At 35.6% G+C, this 19,011-nt stretch overlaps 1 protein-coding gene across 2 annotated transcripts; it reads right to left on the bottom strand.

The window, feature by feature from the left end:
- Positions 1–4,768: 4,768 nt before the first annotated feature.
- LOC121428875 (FK506-binding protein-like) lies at positions 4,769–16,905 on the bottom strand. 2 transcript variants are annotated; one of them, XM_041625747.1, is made up of 2 exons: positions 16,839–16,905; positions 4,769–6,927 (listed from the first exon to the last, which is right to left on the bottom strand). In XM_041625747.1, the coding sequence occupies exon 2, from the start codon at positions 6,851–6,853 to the stop codon at positions 5,789–5,791; it is 1,065 nt and encodes a 354-aa protein (XP_041481681.1). In that variant the 5' UTR covers positions 6,854–6,927; positions 16,839–16,905; the 3' UTR covers positions 4,769–5,788. The 2 variants fall into 2 exon arrangements, with proteins under 2 accessions (XP_041481681.1, XP_041481682.1); XM_041625748.1 differs by having other exon boundaries at positions 16,835–16,904.
- Between the last annotated feature and the right edge of the window lie 2,106 nt (positions 16,906–19,011).

Genomic DNA, 19,011 nt, shown 5'->3' with positions numbered 1-19,011 from the left:
TACATAGGAAAAGCTAGATATGAGTTGCAGCTTAATACTTAATTTCTTAAGTTTTATTATTAATTTTTAGAGCATTCAAGGATTGGAGAGGGACTAATATTAAATTATTTTATTTCAACTGTCCAAATGCACACCGCAGGCTTTTAATATTGAGTTTTTACATTCATTTCCAGCATAAATAGTAGATTTTATTTTATAATGCACTTGAAGCTGAAAATTTGAACTATGATTTTTTTTAATGGTCAGCGTAAAGAATGTGATAGGGAATATCACACAAATAAAATGTTGAACATAGTTACACAAAGACCAGACTAAGTAGGTGAATTCCACACTTCACAGTAATGTACATGTAAATAATAATTATGTTGCTCTGTAATACTAGCTATGTTATCCGGGCCTTAATGCAAAGCTTAGCAACTGATTATGCAGTTATTGTATGATTCAGTTAATCACTGCAATCAATTTTAGAAATCAGCTAAAGATTGATTGAAAGCTTTGTAATTTGCATCTAAGTGTGAATCCATATTTATTTAATTACAGAACTCAAATTTTTTTTCCTTTTAGTATTAAAACGTTGGTGTTTTTAGAAATGAAATTACGGAATCCAATCTGTGAATAAAAAATTGCAGAAAAGGAAAATGTAAATAATGCATTTTAATTCTTGAAAGATAATTGTATAGAATTGTCATTAATCCAGAAATCAGTATTAGCATTATTGTAAATTAGATTCTTTTTAAATCTGAAAGGGAACTTGTTGCAATATTTCATGTACAAAGTAATTAAATTGTGAATATGGGTTCAGGATTCAGACTTGTAAATGGTATGCTTGACAATAATAAGAGGTAATGATATACATACCATGTTGCCTTTACTTTGCTAATATATGTATATAATGGTGCATTTTCATAACTTTCCAAACTTCTGTAGTATGCTGTAATTACAATGAACAAAATTGATTTGGATTACTTGTGAACAAACACTTGGGTGCCTAGATTTCTTGCGGTAGTGCAACATCTCTTTCGTCTTGGTCCATTCCAATATTGTCAGTCTCTCATTATTAGGGATTTTTATTTAAGATATTGAAAACTTTTACATGGGATATTTGAATTCATGTTGTTTGTTTTAGTATTATGTAGATTCTAAGGTAGTGCCAAATGAACCATTTGAAATAGGTTTTAGACCATTTTAATGATTACTTTTATTTGTAGGTAAATTGTTGGATATTAGTAGATGTTTTTGTATATAGCAAGATAGTATTGTGAATAGGCAAGGGATCCCTGAAATGCAGTAAAAATGCTGTGAAAATCATAAATTAGAGTGATGGCTGCTTTATTGATTGAAGCTTTCTCTTTATTTTCAATTTCTAATTTGTGAGTTTTGTAATACATGTGGGCAAATTGTGCCGTTATGATTACATTGTAAGAGATTAGTCAACAACACTGTACACAAACTCTTTCCAAACCTCATTCAATTTTTAAACACAACAATCTTATTGGGATCTCAGTGTTTTGATTGACTGATTTACTGATTTGCTCATTTCGCATTCTTTCTATGAAAAAGTAATAAGCCCAGCACACACTATGGGAGGTGGTGGCAACAAAATCACAGAGTGTGCGTCAACTCACAATGCGCTGCAACCGTTTTGTTGCATTATGGTCGCAGAAATTTGACATGTCAAATCTTTCTGTGACTTTGCTAATTACAGCAAATCAGATTTGTCCTAGTCGATGACGTCGTGACCAGAAAACATATGCATCGCAGACAACATATGCACAAATAAGAGGCACCATGGAGATGCATGTGCTGCAGAGCTATTGCTATTGGATCTTTGTGCAATCACATTGCATAGTGTGCGCTGGGCTATAGAAAGATTGAAGGGATGGAGAAGATGAGGAAGAGAGAGAGAGAGAGGGTGGGGGAGAGACAAGGCATGATAGGAGAGAAAGGGATGAGATGACTGTATACAGAGGGAATAAGATGGGAAAGATGCATAACATAATGGTTAAGAGTCAACTACAATAAACAAATTGAGAGAGGAAATAGTTATTTCAAAATTAAGAGAGAAGAGAAAATAAAAGAAAATTCAAATAGACTTAAAGAGAGAGAGATTTGATCCCATTTATCCATTCCTCTTAAATCAATTCTTAAATTCTCTGATACACAATTAAAAAAGATCCAATTTCAATTGGTGAGGATTGAGTTAGGTTAGCATCAAAGTATTAACACATTATAGTCACCTACAGATATCTTCTTTCTAATGAAATCTCATTGGACGGTAAGGGACTTGGCTCAAAGTTATAGGCATGGCTTAGAGCATGTCAGGTGGAGGGGTAGTAAACACTATGCTCTTAAAATAACCCCCAAAGAAGGAAGTCACATCAAGTAGGATCACAATTGCTACTCATGATACAAGCCAATCACTTAACGTCACTAGTCAATGGATTTGAGCACCATCTTATGCCCACCAGAGGCAGCTCCTCATTATCATGACACAAGGCAATCACTTAAGCCTGTATTCTGAAGTCGGGTTTAACTTAGATCTTGGTCTAACTGTGCTAAAATCATGTTTTTATCTCACCTGCAAAGCAGAGTAAGACTATAGGCGCCTCTTTTGCGATGGCGGCAGCGTCAACACCAAATCTTAATCGAAGGTTAAGTTTTGGAAATGACATCAGTAACTTATAAATTATATGGACCTAGTTCATGACTTTTCAACATAAGGTTCAAGTACTTCTGAACATCCTGCCTGAGTTTCAGGTCACATGATTAAGGTCAAAGGTCATTTCGGGTCAATAAACTTAGATCATGTTGGGGGAATCTACATCAAAATATTAACCTAAGGTTAAGTTTTTGAAATGTCATCATAACTTAAAAAATATATGGGCCGAGTTCATGAAACTTGGACATAAGGTTCAAGTCACATGATCAAGGTCAAAGGTCATTTAGGAACAATGAACTTTGGCCGAGTTGGAGGTATCTGTTGAATTACCATCATAACTCTGAAAGTTTATTGATCTGATTCAAGAAACTTGGACATTAGAGTAATCAAGTATCACTTCACATCCTGTGCGAGTTTCAGGTCACATGATCAAGGTCAAAGTTAACCGTGGCCAGTTTGGAGGTAATTATTAGATTGCTGTCATAACTTTCAAAGGTTAAAGATATTGTTTATAAAATGTGGATATAGGGATAATCTAGTATAACTGACAAGTCTCAGGTCGTATGATCCGCATACATTCGTAATTCTGAAGCTTTGCTATTCCGAAGGTTCGTAATTCTGAAGGTTCATTAGTCCGAAAAAAATGTAATTCCGAAGCTTTGCTATTACGAAGGTTCATTATTCCAAAGGTTCGTATTTCCGAAGGTTCGCAATTCCGAAGGTTCATTAGTCCGAAAAAAATGAGGTTCGTAATTCCGAGGGGTTGGTTAATCCAAAACAGAAATGAGGTTCGTAATTACGAAGGTTCGTTAGTCCGAAAACTAAATAATTAACAAACCTTATTTCGTTTTTCGGACCAACGAACCTTATTTCATTTTCCGAATAACACCACAAATGTTCGGATTAACGAACCCTTTTACGTTTTCGAATTAACGAACATGGAGGTAAGGGCAATTTACATGTTTCGAAATTACGAACCTTCGGAATTAAGAAGTTTAACCGTATGATCAGGTCAAATGTCATTTATTGTCATTGTATCATTATATGAATGGTGTTTTTTGCAGGTGAGACTGCCAGAGGCGCTCAACTTGTTTATGTTCACGGTTGTCTTTCCTAATTCTTGAATTTTTGAAGACCACCATCTTATTTACCCTTGCCAGACAGGAATGATTTGACAGCCAAATGAACCAATACATTGAACCCTTTAACATTAGAGATTTGTGACACAATTGGCTATCCACATTCCACAGTTAAACCACAACTTTAAACCAGAGCTAAATTTAAAACCCCGAGTTCAGAATACGGACGTTAATGTCCATCCAATCTGTTTCTTACTACTTCTAGTCAATGGGTTGGAGCACCATCCTATGCCTACCATAGGCAGCTAAACACACCCCTTCAATCAATCCAATTCATTTCAAATTCCTAATGCTGCTATGAAACTTGCACCATTTTAGGACCCAAATAGTTTAAGACTAGTTCACGCATCGAATCATGCCACGTCATTCCATGTCGTGAAGTGTGCAGGCCTGTGCAGAACAATGCTCGTAGTGTCAACATTTTAGAATTTCTAAAATTTCACAAATTTTGGGACTATTGGCGTGAACTATTCATAGACTGTGTGCAATGTCGTCGGGCCAAGTCGTACCATGGCACGAGTGGCACGCATTTCATGACTAGTACACAACTCATTGATGGAGTAGTTTACAAATTGGTTACGTATTCTTCCCACAAATCTAGAATTGCTTGCCTAAAAGGCATACACATGTGCAGTTTGGCTATAAGGAAAGGCAATTCATCAAATTTGATTTTATGCTTCAATGAATGATTAATTGAATGTGACTATGGTACGACCAAGCACTGCAACTCCGCGATGCACTTTGAATCCTTGCACGATAAGATTTGTGACAATACAGGAACCAAAAATTGTGCAAGTATCATAGCAGAATAAGTCTATGTAACCCCTATCATCTGATAGCACTGCAAAAAACTTTCAGTCCTTCATTCCAATTTTTTTCCTTCCTTTCTTCCTTCCATCCTCAATCAATCTCTTTCTATTACTACTCATGCACATTGAATAATATTCAGTTTTTGTTCTCAATTAAAATTACTGAGCAAAACTAGAAAATATTGAATGATTTAATTTTTACATCAGTTCACAAACTGCTAAAGTCATGAATAGAAAGATCTCATCAGGAAGGTCCCCAAAATATGGGTCAGACATACATATTTTATAGAATTACCCAAGAGCAAAACACTTACAATGATGACATGTAAACTGGAATTAATCTTTTCAATCAAAGACATATATCTTTAATCTACATCAATGATATATTTTCATTTTTTCATGCAATACAATGTAGAAGTATGACTTGCTCATGTTTGATTCATAGTATTGCTCACAAGTAGTCTGCAACCATCCTGTCTGTTTTGAGTCTATACGCAAAACACACTACACACTACAAAAAGCCTTTAAATTTTTAATATGCTTAATTCCATTCATTTATGATCTGTTTTTCATTGTAATCTTTGGGATTATGGAATTTTTTTCATTCAACAGTTTGCTAAAAAGAACAACTGTGAACTAGTGGTAAGTGGGGAATAATCTAACACGGTGTGTGTCTGTGTGTATCTCACTCAACCACACACAGATAACACTGTGTACAGATTATCCCCGCTTTAAAAACGGTGACATCCCCGTAGATCTATGTATGAAGAATATTGTTAATAAACTGGAAAGTTTGTTTAATAATAATCCCATTTCACTTTCATTGGTCTTCCTTTTGCCATTATGTGACTTTGGATTCTGAAACCAATTGATGTGAGGGGCTTTAGTCTCTCTATGATTAAACCAAACTCTTAATTATTGACATGTGCTTAACAAATATTATTGAAGCTGACATGTGTAAAAATATTGTTCATTTTGACTGAATGAAATTTTTGCAGTGCAATTTGATCAGTTTCTTATGAAACCGATTTACTTCATTTTAGCCTTGTTTTCATGGTTGTTAACATTGTCACAGTTATAACATACTTAGCTTAGCTGTGACATTGACCTGATCCAAGCCTCTGATCTAATACTATCTTTGTAACTTGCAACAAAGTTTAAAAGCCATTAAACTGTTACTGTCATGAGGGTCCTCCAAACATCTTATTCATACCTTTAGAGAGTTTATTATATACCACTTTTTCTCTCTTCACCAGAAGTCTTTTCTGTTCTAAAAAGAGTTTACTCTTTGGCTCTTCATCCAATGCAGTTTGTATATCTGTTCTAGCCTTCTCAAACTCATCTAAGGCAATGTATGCTTGACAGCGGCGATAGAGAGCCTTTGTATTCAATGGGTCAATTTCTAGGGCAATAATGCAATGGGTAATTACATCATGATATCGCTTGTGTTTCAGTTGGCATGCAGCAAGATTGAGAGAACAGCTCTTTTTTAGTAAATTGTATTCCTGTTGAAGGGCATCATCTAAGTCTTTGACGTCTTGTGGATGACATACCATGATAAGGTAACTGCCAGCACGGATGTAGAATCGCTCTGCAAGCTGGAGCTTACCCTCCTTGAAACACTTTGTCCCACAGTCTTTCAGCTGTGATACCCTGGAGAAGATATCTTCAACACTCATCCTGTGGATATCTTTGTTTCTTGTGAAATCATGCAAGGTAACAACAAATGAAGCCACTGCATTTGATTCCAGACAATCCTCATTCCTGGATTCTACAGGATGTGGTCCATGAGTTCGTCCAACTGTTTCAACGCTGTGGCTTTCAAAGACTTGAAGCTCACATTGTTCCCTGCGATGCATAGTTTCAAGGCAGGCATCTATCACTTCAGAATACATCCCGCAGCCATCTCCATGCAAAATATCAGCCTCCTCACCAGTAGGGTAACCTACATCCTTGTTCTCCACCTTGTAACGATCCACTATAGAGATGGTCACCCGACAAGCTGAACCATCATTCGGGCTTGTAAACCCAAAACCCTTTTTAATAATGCGCTTTGTAAAAGAGCCATCAGGAGCAGTCCATACCTCTGTTTCATCTCTCATTTCTACATCAATTGGTTCATTCTCTTGGAGTGGCAAAGTGTCTTTAAGGTGACAGTCTCCTGGTGGATTAGTCTCTACATTTCCAATGTTTACTGCTTGAGGAATGGCTAGCATCTGAGGGTCTTCTGAAACTGGATCTTCCATTGTCCCAATAATGTTTGATCAGTACTGCCACATCAGTCTTTGGATCACTTTGGTGTATTTCTTGAATGGTTGAACTGTAAATAAGAAATCAAATATGCAGTCAATACAATAGGGAGGTAATAAGTGAGCAATTAAGTGCTTAAAGGGGAAGTTCACCCTGACAAAAAGTTTATTGTAAAAATAGCAGAAAAACTAATAAAAAATATTGCCGAAGGTTTGAGAAAAATTCATCAAATAATTAAAAAGTTATTAGAATTTCAATTATTTGATTTGTGACGTCATATGCGAGCAGCATTCATACATAGCAAATGGTAAAAAATCAAAGAAATGTCATTTTCTCAGAAAATTGAAAATGGTTTTCACTGTACCTTTTATATATCAATAGACAAATCATTTCACACCCGATCATGAATAGAAAACAAAATTAAGTCATCAGGAACCATAAAAAATTTGAAATTCATGCATTTTATATTACATAACACATGGGGCAGCTGCTCGTTTATGACGTCACAAATCCAAAACTTTGAACTCTAATAACTTTCTTACTTTCCAATGGATTTTCCTCAAACCTTCACCAATATTTTTTACTAATTTTTCTGCTATTTTTACAACAAAGTTTTTTTCAGGGTGAACTTCCCCTTTAAAGGGGGAAGACTATCCCACCAAGGTGAATTTAAAAGAAATTCAAACAAGAACAATGCTATCAAGATTTCATCAGAATTATGTGTAGTGTAAAAAAAGAAAGTCATAACATCCAAGAGTTTCACATATTTTCCTAAATTCATTTTCAGTTTGACAGAAATAACCATCTTTTCTGGCGATATACTATCATCCCAAGACACAGATTGTATATCGTTATCTAGTGCGATGGATACACATCTTGCCAAATTGAAGCCTATGTTTTGTCTGGATTTTACTAGTTGTAGAATAACTGAAAGCATATCAATTGATGGCCCATTTTTTCCTTATGGAAATCCATGTTTGTTTACATGTCTTGACACAGGCCTGCTTACAATAGTGTGTAGGCTCTGTAATGACAAGACATTGTTATATTTAAACAAACATCATCACCGAGTCATCTTGCCTATTAAGCTCAGCTAACATAGTTAAGAGGAACAACCAATTGTATACAGAGACTGAAGCTTTTGTGAGTTTTGGTAGATCGGCAATGAGAGCTATATGTCACTATCGTGGATTTGCACGAAATATGTATGTGCATGTTGACATGTTGGAATTTCTCTAACTTTAAATTTTCATTATACTTTAGGTGCTAAAGTAGACACCCAAAGACTAAAAAGCATTTCATGATTATTTTCTTTCATCACTGTAAAGGGGAAGTATTACTAATCTTCCCTTTTCCAAATAGTAAACGAGGCTTGCAGAAATAAGCACTCAAAAATATATATTTTCAGTCCACATTTTTGCATTCATCGGTCCTCCATCAAGCTACAATATGAGTGACGTCACACCCCTTACACAGCTGACAGCAGCTTCTACTTGTGTCATTCACTTTCCCTGGGGGGGGGGGCCACTTACATTGACGAGTGGATACCATGCGCGACCAAAAAAACACGTAAAAAGGATGTCTTTTTCACGATAGGGCACGTTACGTACGTAACGTGATAAGGGTGACAAAAACACAAAAATAATGAAAAAAGGGTATCTATTTCGCTAGGAAAATTACGTGTTTAGGGTCGAATTTGCGGGGATGATAAAACAAAATTAAAATGTTTTATAAAGGATGTCCTTTTTGCCCCAACACTTTGTATTTAGAGTCCGATTTGCGCGAGGTGTAGAAGTGGGGTCGTACTAAACCAAATAAGGTAAAGCCAACGACCGAATGAACCGTAACAATAAAACATTCCTGTACTTTTTTATGGGTTCATTTCAGAGAATATTTGCCAAGAGTATCGTTTTTCTTTCCAATACTTGGTAGGGTTTCACACGCCAATACTTGTTAAGGGGTTCATTTTCAGAATATGGAAATTACGTGTTTAGGGTGCCTTTCGAGACCCCTTGGTCGCGCATGGTATCCACTCGTGAATGGAAGTGGCCCCCCCCCCCCCCCCCGGTTCACTTTGCACATGATATTTCCTGTCTTATCTCAAGCAGTGTCTGTATAATTGGGTGACCTATCTCTGGACATTCATCAGGCTTAAATTCACTCACAAAATATTCATATCTCATACAAAACCAGTTCAAATAATACTTTTACCATATTGAAGGCAAGACCATAAACTAAAATTTGACAAGTAAATTAAGGTGATCACTGATTGGATTTCGCTGGTATCATAATCTAAAAAAAAACAATTTATCGACGAGTACCTGTGATGGAAAACCATTCTGAAAAGTATGATCTAACTTGACGGACAAAAGTTTTATGGAGACTCAAACAAAATGTTAAGCTCAGGAGACTAAATGATATAGAATCGGTCAGAAAATCGCATTCAAGTGTTTGTGCTAAAGATCGGTGATTGACACTGGCATGGCATGACTACCTCTTCATGATTGACTTGAGTCACAACAAACACAGGACACATTGATACCCTCTATTGCGCAATGCACTGGAGTTGAATTAAATGAGCTCTAATCGTGGGCTGGAGAATGGAGGAAGAGAAAGAGAGAAGAGATCCCTGACCCCTGTTTAAACTCTGGGGTGTGTAAATGACACCATGTGCTTTTTGTTTTAAAGTGCTATGGCAACTGGCAGCGTACACAACACGGGCACTTTTAGTTTTTCAACAAACACTACACAGCTCTTGTGCAAAATAGCCAGTACTGTCAAGTCCAAACTCTGGATTTAATGTACAGTTTATAATTCAATGAAACAGGTAAAATCACACAAATACTGTTTATAATTCACTATATTGTGTGAAGAAGTCCAAAACAGGAATCAAATATCCAAATGGAAAAAAAAAAACATTCTGAAGGAAAGGTCAGCAAGGGGAATGCTAGACCAAAAAAGCAGTCTTTTTCGGTCAGGGATATGCTCCACTGAGACTCCTAGTGTCTATGAAAAAAAGGGTGAGCTACTGCACCCTCCTTGATTACTGCTTAATTCCCCCGTTTGGTGGGGGAATCAGAGCTCAATAATGTAAAGTTGTTAATGAAGAATGTACATGTAATCAGCTTTACCAGCTTCATGAAATATGTGATTTAATAATATCAAAAATTCTTATTCCAAAGAAACTGTGTCAGGGTTAGCAGTCACGATTCTTTTGCAGCTTGAGCATACATACATGTATATGCGCCAGCCAATCATGTTCATGTAACCATTTTCAGTTCATCATAAACTGAAAAAGTTAAACAAACGTGATTGGCTGGTCCATTCGTATGTTCAAGCCCTAATAGAATACATTAAAAGACAATTCCATCCCAACCAAAAGTTTAATTGAATAAAAAGAGAAAAATGCAACAATCCTGCATCTTACAGATCAGAAATATGCCTAAGACTTTGCAACATATTTCTAAAGGGAATTTGAATTGCAAAATGATGAAAATGATCAACATATTTTCGAAGTCTCAATTTTCTGAAAAAAAAACAAATAAAACATGATAAAAATAAGTGCTTCATATTTCCAAATTTTCCCAGATGCAAATTAACTTACTGAAAAGACACGTTGGTGATGTACGTAAGTGTCATTTTCAAGTGAACAAAAATTAAAGCGGGAGTTCACCCTGACAAAAAGTTTATTGTAACTATAGCAGAAAAAATAATGATAAGTATTGATGAAAGTTTGAGGAAAATCCATCCAAGGCTTTAAAAGAAATTAGAATTTGCATTATTTTTTTTTTATTTTTAAAGTTGCTGATTAAAAAAAGGAAATCAATAAAATGTCCAACACCACCCAAAGCAATTGCTCACATGGCTCATGTTTTAAAATCACCTCAGTGGCTGCCCAAATGATTCCCAAGAGAAACAATTTTTATATCATGTTTACCTGCATGATTTTATGGTTCAACAGATTGTCTCAATTTGTTGTTGAGTGTCTTGATGACAGACTTAGCCCAGCTGGGTCACCCAAGGTATTACGCAATGAACCTTACAAAGGAGGAGGTATCACTTGCTTTGGCCTTTAGCTTCATTTTGCTTTTCGGAGAATGATTTTATATCATAAATCATGCTGATATCACATCAAAACGCTTAATACATATGTTATGAATCTTCAACAATTTTAAGACTATCATTATTTTATACCCTCCCTATCAAGCCGGGACGCTTCACAATCCAAGTGATCTGATGTTTGTGACTTCTGTTCTTTTATTTTCATTTCCGCTGTTGTCAGATTAAATGCGTGATTTTTATTTCTTATAGAGTTCATAACAAAATGAATTTAAGTTATATTTCAACTCGTTAGAACTTCAAAACAATTTTTAAACATGTCCTGATTATTTGTTTATTAATCTGGGATGTTTGTGACTTCTATTATGTTTATTTTCTTTTCTGTGGTTGTCAGAAAAATGCGTGATTTATATTTCTTCTTGGAGAACGGGAGTCTGTAACGAAAGGCATATCAAATATATTTCAACTCATTAACACCTCAAAAAAATGTTAAAACATGTCCTGATAGATGGTACACTTATCTGATATGTTTGTGACTTCTATTTTGTTTTATTTTATTTTCCGCTGTTGTCAGAATAATGCGTGATTTATATTTCTTCTCGGAGAACGGGAGTCCATAACGAAAAGGTACATCAAATATATTTTAACTCATTACCCCTCAATTTTTAGATAACCAACTTAACATTAAAACATTACATTGAACTCGCGGATTGGCAATGAAACTTGACTTTGGATCAAAGTGCATGTGAAAATCAAAACATCACGTGCAAAATTGGCCACCACCAAATCGGCGGGTTTTCGACAGGCGTAAGATTAAGAAAAATGCTGGTGAGAACGCTGGCTCGCACTGTCAGTGAATGGGGATTATGGTAAACTGTCAGAAATTTAGATAAATCCCCAGAAATGATGGTTATTCCTGTCTACCGCCTGAAGTACGCTACAACCAACCTAGACCAAAAGCTTTGATCTCTGTTATGTTGGTTGTTCTGCTGAACTCTAGTGGCTCCACTCACCAAATACAGAGACCAAAGTTCTAGCTCGATCTGTACAGGGACTCAACACTGCTCTATGCCAATGGCCATGTTTTTGTAAAACAAGTTCAGATCAACCAGGGAAGTGGGAGTAGTTTGCGCAACAGCCAAAGTAAGTCACTGTTTTTTCCCCTTTTAAGTTTATTTTTCCCAATTTGGTGCATTTCAAGCCAAAACGGAATAGAAGTCTAATAATCTCTATTTTGGTACAGTTCTTTTTACATATTTTCATGAAATTAAAGACAAAAATCGATGAGCCCCATGGGGGGAATTTGCATTTAACCCCCTAATGATGGCTGCACGATAGCAAGCCGTCTGTGTACGAGGAGAAATTGAACAAAAAAATGTTTTAAAATCCTTGAAACAGACGGCTGCCAGCTAAGTTACAACCAATCCACTTGTTCACTGCAACCATCCTGCATGTGGGGAATCTACAGATAGGACTATGGCATGCCAATGCTGTACATAGCACACACTTTAAAAAATCATTAAAATATCACTTTTGTGACAAAAAATACTAATTTCTATACAGTTACAATTTTAGTAACTTGGGAATAATTTTCATATTCACCAGAGTGCTCAAAACCTTGAATTTTTTGCATGGTTTTGTGTACGCCCTCTATTGGTGGAAAGTAATATGGCAAGAAAATTTTCATTTTTCAATCTCTATTTTTAATTAAGAAAAAATAATTTAAAGGTATTGTTTAACTTTGTGAGCAGCCGATTTAAAAAATTCTCAAACCAAGATGAAACATGTGTACAAGTGAATGTATTAGAACTAATAAACCCTGAAAACAACCATTATTGAGAATGAGAAGCTAAAACTACAAGGCAAACCCCGATTTTGTAAATAGGCGTCTTATAGACATCTAAATAGTACACATAAGTGTATGGGATGAAATTAAGATGGTGTTTCCGGTCACTTTATATTTCAATTTTTGAAGCACTAAATAATTATTTTCGAACGCAATTTTTTCTGGGCTTCATTTTTGTAACATATCACAGACACAGGTGACAAGTGTGACCTTCTAGCTCAGATTTTTTAAAAGTCAAACCAATGTTAACCAATCACTTTAACTCATTCAGCGCTTCGTGCACGCTAGGTATCCTACTATAACATGCCACACTCGTGCTCACACGCCTACTATTGATTGCTTTGTGCTTGCATTGTTTCCTACCCTCGCCTGCTTCGTGCATGACTGCGCACATTCGGAATTACAATCATTCTTACACCGTTTTGCATTGTATTGCGCATCACATGCACGCCGTAATTAGCACCATTGTGTGCAGTGCGAACTCTGCCTTCTGACAGATCAACTTACTCACGAGGTTTACATAATAATAATTCAATTTCAATTCAAGTTTATTTTGCTCTCTGCATAAAAATGAACAAAAATGTGGTAAAATACATAGGAACAAAGTTTACATAACATCAAAGACATAAAAAAGCATTGAGGGAAGCAGCCAAAAAGGAAAAGAATATCCTTATAAAAAGGCCGACCCAACTTACTTTAAAAAGAATGATAATTATTGACAATATCAAAAGTAAAATTAATTAGGAGACAATACAAAGGCATAGATACACAAATGGTAAGATTTAGATTATATATATATATATAAAAAATATTTACAAACAGGTTAAATTATCAAATATAAAGTTTCTGAAATTATGTTTGAAAATATTAAAAGAACAAGACGTTTTCAAATTAACCGGCAAAGAATTCCAAAGTAGTGGGCCACGAAAGAAAATAGATTTATGAGAAAGGCAAGTTCTTATTTTAGGGAAGTGGAAGTTTGCAGCATTTCTAGTAGGGTATTCATGAATATTATAATTTAATTTAAAACAGTTCAATAAAAAAGAAGGTAAAAGTCCTTTAGAACATAGATACATAAAAAGTCCCATTTCATACTTGTACATATCATAAATATTTAAAATTTTAAGTGATTGAAAAATAGGATAAGAATGGGCGTAAAAAGGGGAGTTGTTTATAATTCTGACTGCACGTTTTTGAAGTTTATGTAATCTGTCTAAATAAATATTCACAGAACTTCCCCTGGCAAGAATGCCATAATTTAAAAATGGTGAAATAATAGCATTATACAGCATTTTTGGTGGAAAATTATGCAATTTGTACATTATGCCTATGTTCTTAGATATCTTATTGCAGATGGCATCAATATGATTTAACCACGTTAATTTGTTATCGATTATGACACCAAGAAATTTTAAAGATGAAACTTCTTTTATTATTGAACCGCACAATTTTATATCAATTTCATTAGAGTTTATTTTCTTATTTGTAAATATCATAAAGTTAGTTTTAGAAACATTGAGAGATAACTTGTTCAAGTATAACCAATCGGTAACCTTCTGTAATTCCTCATTAAATTCTGTTTGTAACGTCTGTAATAATAATAATATTTGCATGGCGCTTTATACTGGTGTTTCAAAGCGCACAGGTTGGCAGATTATAATAATATACAGTCAATCGGTAAAAAAATAAAAAAATATTAAATAAATAAAATTTAAAAAAAAAGATTACAAGATATGGCTCTGCCTCCGAGAGGGAAGAGACCTAGGTTTTTTGATCCATACGAAACACTCCACAAAATGGAACTACTTGATACAACTCATATTTTAGCAGTAAAGATAATAACCAATCCATAAAGTGAGGACACCATTATAAGGGGTATGAAATTTCCTACAACTTTACTACACAATATTTTTTGGATAAACTATTCGTTAGAGAGTTACAAGCAATTGTAATCATGATTGAAAGGAGTGAATACGACTCGTGATCCTAAAATCAATGTGGCACAGGGGGGTTTTGTGGCTGGCACAGGGGATTAGCACTGTGGCGTTGGGTTAGTAGTGTGTATGGCATGCAGAGATGCCAAGTTCAAAGACCTGCTATGCGTGAGATTTTCTGTGAATCTGAGTGAGATCACAGAAATTGTGTACAATGTATATGGGGATAGGCTGTGATAATTGCGTGAGACAGAGATTTGAGGGGATGAACAAGAGTCCAAAATGCTTGAGTCTCGCGCATAATGCGTGAGACTTGGTAGCTCTGGGCATGTTAAGAGTTAAACTTAAAGGGGAAGTTCACCCTGAAGAAAACTTTGTTGTAAAAATAGCAGAAAAAATAGTAAAAAATATTGCTGAAGGTTTGAGGAAAATCCGTTAAAGAGTAAGAAAGTTATTAGAGTTCAAAATTTTGGATTTGTGACGTCATAAACGAGCAGCTGCCCCATGTGTTATGTAATATAAAATGTATGAATTTCAAATTTTGTATGGTTCCTGATGACTTAATTTTGTTTTCTTTTGATGAACGGGTGTGAAATGATTTGTCTATTGATATACGAAAGTTATAGTGAAAACCATTTTCAATTTTCTGAGAAAATGACATTTCATTGTTTTTTTTACCATTTGCTATGTAGGAATGCTGCTCGCACATGACGTCACAAATCTAATAATTGAAATTCTAATAACTTTTTAATTATTTGATGAATTTTTCTCAAACCTTCGGCAATATTTTTTATTATTTTTTCTGCTATTTTTACAATAAACTTTTTGCCAGGGTGAACTTCCCCTTTAAAGAATCAAATTTACATGTCATAGACTCATCATAATTAAGAGCCAAGGCCCAAGTTATGATTGAATAGCTGTATTGCCTATTGGAAAATGACAGTGTAAGAAAATCAAGCATTTGTCCAATAGAAAAAAGAGAAAATAAGCCAAAATTGTCAACTTTATTGGCCAAATCGTGGTTTTGGGAACCACTCATAGATTTGCGTACGCGCACTTGTGTATGATGGGGTGTCCAAACTTCGCGCACTTTTCAAAAATATTCATCAGGCTTAATTTTGTCCACAAATTATTCATAATTTATACAAAACCAATTCAAGAAATAGTAACCACATTGACGGCAAGATCGTAAACTATAAAATCATGGACGAAAATGTAAAGTAGGTCACTGGGTTTCGCCGGTATCGCGATCTCAAAATTCTATTCCGATCGGCGAATGCGGGCTGTGCTGGAAAACCGTTCAGAAAAAGTGTGACCTAACTTCGCGCACCAAAGCTTTTGTGGAGATTTAAACAAAAACTCAAGCTCAAAAAGTGAAATATTTATATCAGATTGATGGCAAAATGCTATGGAATCGGTTAGTACCACATTTAACTCACATTTTTATGATTTCTGCTTGTAAAATGGTGATATCGTGATGCTTGTTGCTTTCTTCAAAACGGGCGCTAACGGTGACAAATTTGCCGATCTTTTGCCAATATTTTCATGAATACTGGACTAATCCTAAAGAAACTTTCAGCGAAGGGTAATTTTAGGTCGCTTTTCACATTGATGATGTCAGATTTTAAGGATATTGGCTAGTTTTGGAGATAATGACCGTCCGCGAAGTTTGGACACGCGCGAAGTTTGGACTCACTGCCATACAAAGTGAATGGAGGTGGAAATAGGGAACCGTGCGTGTGACTGAATAAAGCGCTGCTGTATGAAGTGAACGTTGGTTCCCAATATCACGATAATGCCACTTTATTTTGCCATACATATGTAACTGAGAACAAGGTAATATCATAACCTTGTTCATTGAATGAGTGAACCAACCGACTAACGTTGTTACGTGTCGAGGTCTTTTCACGGTATTTTCACTGGCTAAATCAATATTCAACAAACAGAAAAGTGAACATGTGGGACAGCACGATTTCTTTTACGAATGGCTACTCATCAAGAGTTTATTTGGTAGCAATTTTTCAAAATCCATACCGGTACATATAACTACAACATGGATTGGCTCCCATGAATTTTTCAACCTAAATAATTCGTCGTCAAGTTAGAATCAAATGCATACAAAAGAAATTACGATTTACCTACCGAGGTCGCGTCACGTCGCGGGTTAGGCCTACGGAACGTCGTCTGTCACCGGAGATATGGTTCTCGTCGCGTCAGCCGCGCCGGCTCGAGCTTGAAATCCGCTTGCGATCGTCGCGAATTGCGCTAGTGACGTCGCTACCTAGTATAGTCACGTATTGTATTACCGGACACTATCATATTTCCGGACGCGCATATACTGCGTACGAAATCAATTTCGTACCGTAAGACTTCCGCAGTTCGATTTCACAGATCAATTCAAAGAACAAGTTTGCAAAAACAAGGCGAAAAAATCCAACTTTTACCTTATTTTTCTCTAAAATGACAGAAAATGCTTAAAATATCATATAACATAGTTTTGCATTAACAATTGATCCCAATTGATCTATTTTCTGATGGCAATACGGACCTAATTTCGGGCCTGATTCGCCGAATTTCAATCTCGTCCGCTCCATCGATCAGATCGTCGACGTGACGGCTAGTTCTCAAGGTATGTACCCCGGCTGTCCGTGCGCGAGGTAGGAAGATAGAGAGCCGTCATCGATCGTCTGCGCATCGATAGAACTTGACTGAGGGTCACGATATGAACGAGCATTAATACTGGAAAGTGCCATATCGAACACGCAATCAAAAAAATTTTTTGAAAATGAAATTATAGTTAGCAAACACCAATTTATTACAAAGATCTGCTCAAAATCGATATAAGAAAGCAAACAAAAACTTAGAATTTACTCATGAGATGATATATCATGAAAAAAATCACACCAACTCTTTCTTACATCATTATAATCAAGAATATTTTTACCCGTCCGTCGCGCGTCCGGAATTATGATGTAATTTGTCACGCACGAAAATAATTGTTTTTCGCGGAGGGGTATGCGGCAAGTGCGGTGCAAAGAAAACGGTTGGAAAATATGAAATAATTTCATCATATTCATAATTTTCAGAATATTTGGAATAGCAAGGTATAATTTTTCTTCATTGTATTTCCTCTAGTTGTCATTTTTAAAGCACTGAAATAAAGGTGTCCGGCAATAGGATACACTGCCATATAGTCTTCCCTCCGATCAGACTCGTGTACACTATGATAGTCTCCATGCTCAGCAAATTCATGTATACTGGGGGAAGTCCGGTGGAATTAAAGTCATTAAAAGTACATACTATAGTACTAGAAAACTGTCTCTCTTTTTTTTTTGGGGGGGGGGGCAGGATATCTATATATGTTATTAATTACCCGCATCAGACATCTGGGCCCTGTCTTATACACGATTGATCCGATCAATTGTAATGTAACTATGGAAAGCCAGCGACGTCAACATCTAATGGGTATACATACATGTGTGTTCAAAATATATTTTCTATAGAAATGATGTATATTCATACATTCACTGTTTTCTTGACAATTCAGTATGCTTCTCTTTGTTTTCACTGACATTTTGAGCAAATTTCAAGAAGAAAAATTATGACATTGATAGATTTCATATACTTGAGATTGATCAGATCAATCGTAACTCTTTGTAAGACGGGGCCGTATTCTGAAAATTGTCTTAACTTTTCTTGCAAGTCAGCAAGATAACAGCTCGCTAAAATTCTCTTAAATTGGTATTCTGAAAATTGTCTTATCTCTGTAAGGACGTCCCCTATTTTATCTCTGACACGCCCAATATTTCATCAACCAATCATCAAGCTTGTTATACACTTAGCTAGGTCAACCAATAGAAGCGTCTCTTCTGAAAAATGATGAAGCGCATTGTTGATATGAGGTGTAATATCAGGAAATAATACTGTGAATTCAAAGTTATATTAGTCCTAGTGACCAAAAAATCAAGGAACTTATTACTTTGTTCAAATATTTTATTCCGCTCTTGAAATTGCTTCATCATAGAAATGAGGTAATCTTGGATGAAACAACCTTAGATAAGTCAAATATTTGACTTTGTTGAAGCATTTGTCTATACCCTGGACCTGTTTCACAATACGGTAACTTTGCCATTAATAGCAACTACCTGACCTACTGTAATTGGATGTTCAGGCCTGTTACCATAGCTGTAGTGGTCAGGTGTGGAAACAAACCCCAGGTTATGCAAACATATACCTCTTCTAAGTAGCATAGATGTCTGTGGTGTTCTCAGAAGATTTCATGGAATTCATAAGAATTATGGGCTACCACCCATAC

Source organism: Lytechinus variegatus, chromosome 15, assembly GCF_018143015.1.
Source record: "Lytechinus variegatus isolate NC3 chromosome 15, Lvar_3.0, whole genome shotgun sequence".
NCBI classification, from domain to species: domain Eukaryota; kingdom Metazoa; phylum Echinodermata; class Echinoidea; order Temnopleuroida; family Toxopneustidae; genus Lytechinus; species Lytechinus variegatus.
Note: the sequence above shows the minus strand (reverse complement) of the source record. Positions and strands in the feature narration are given on the sequence as shown.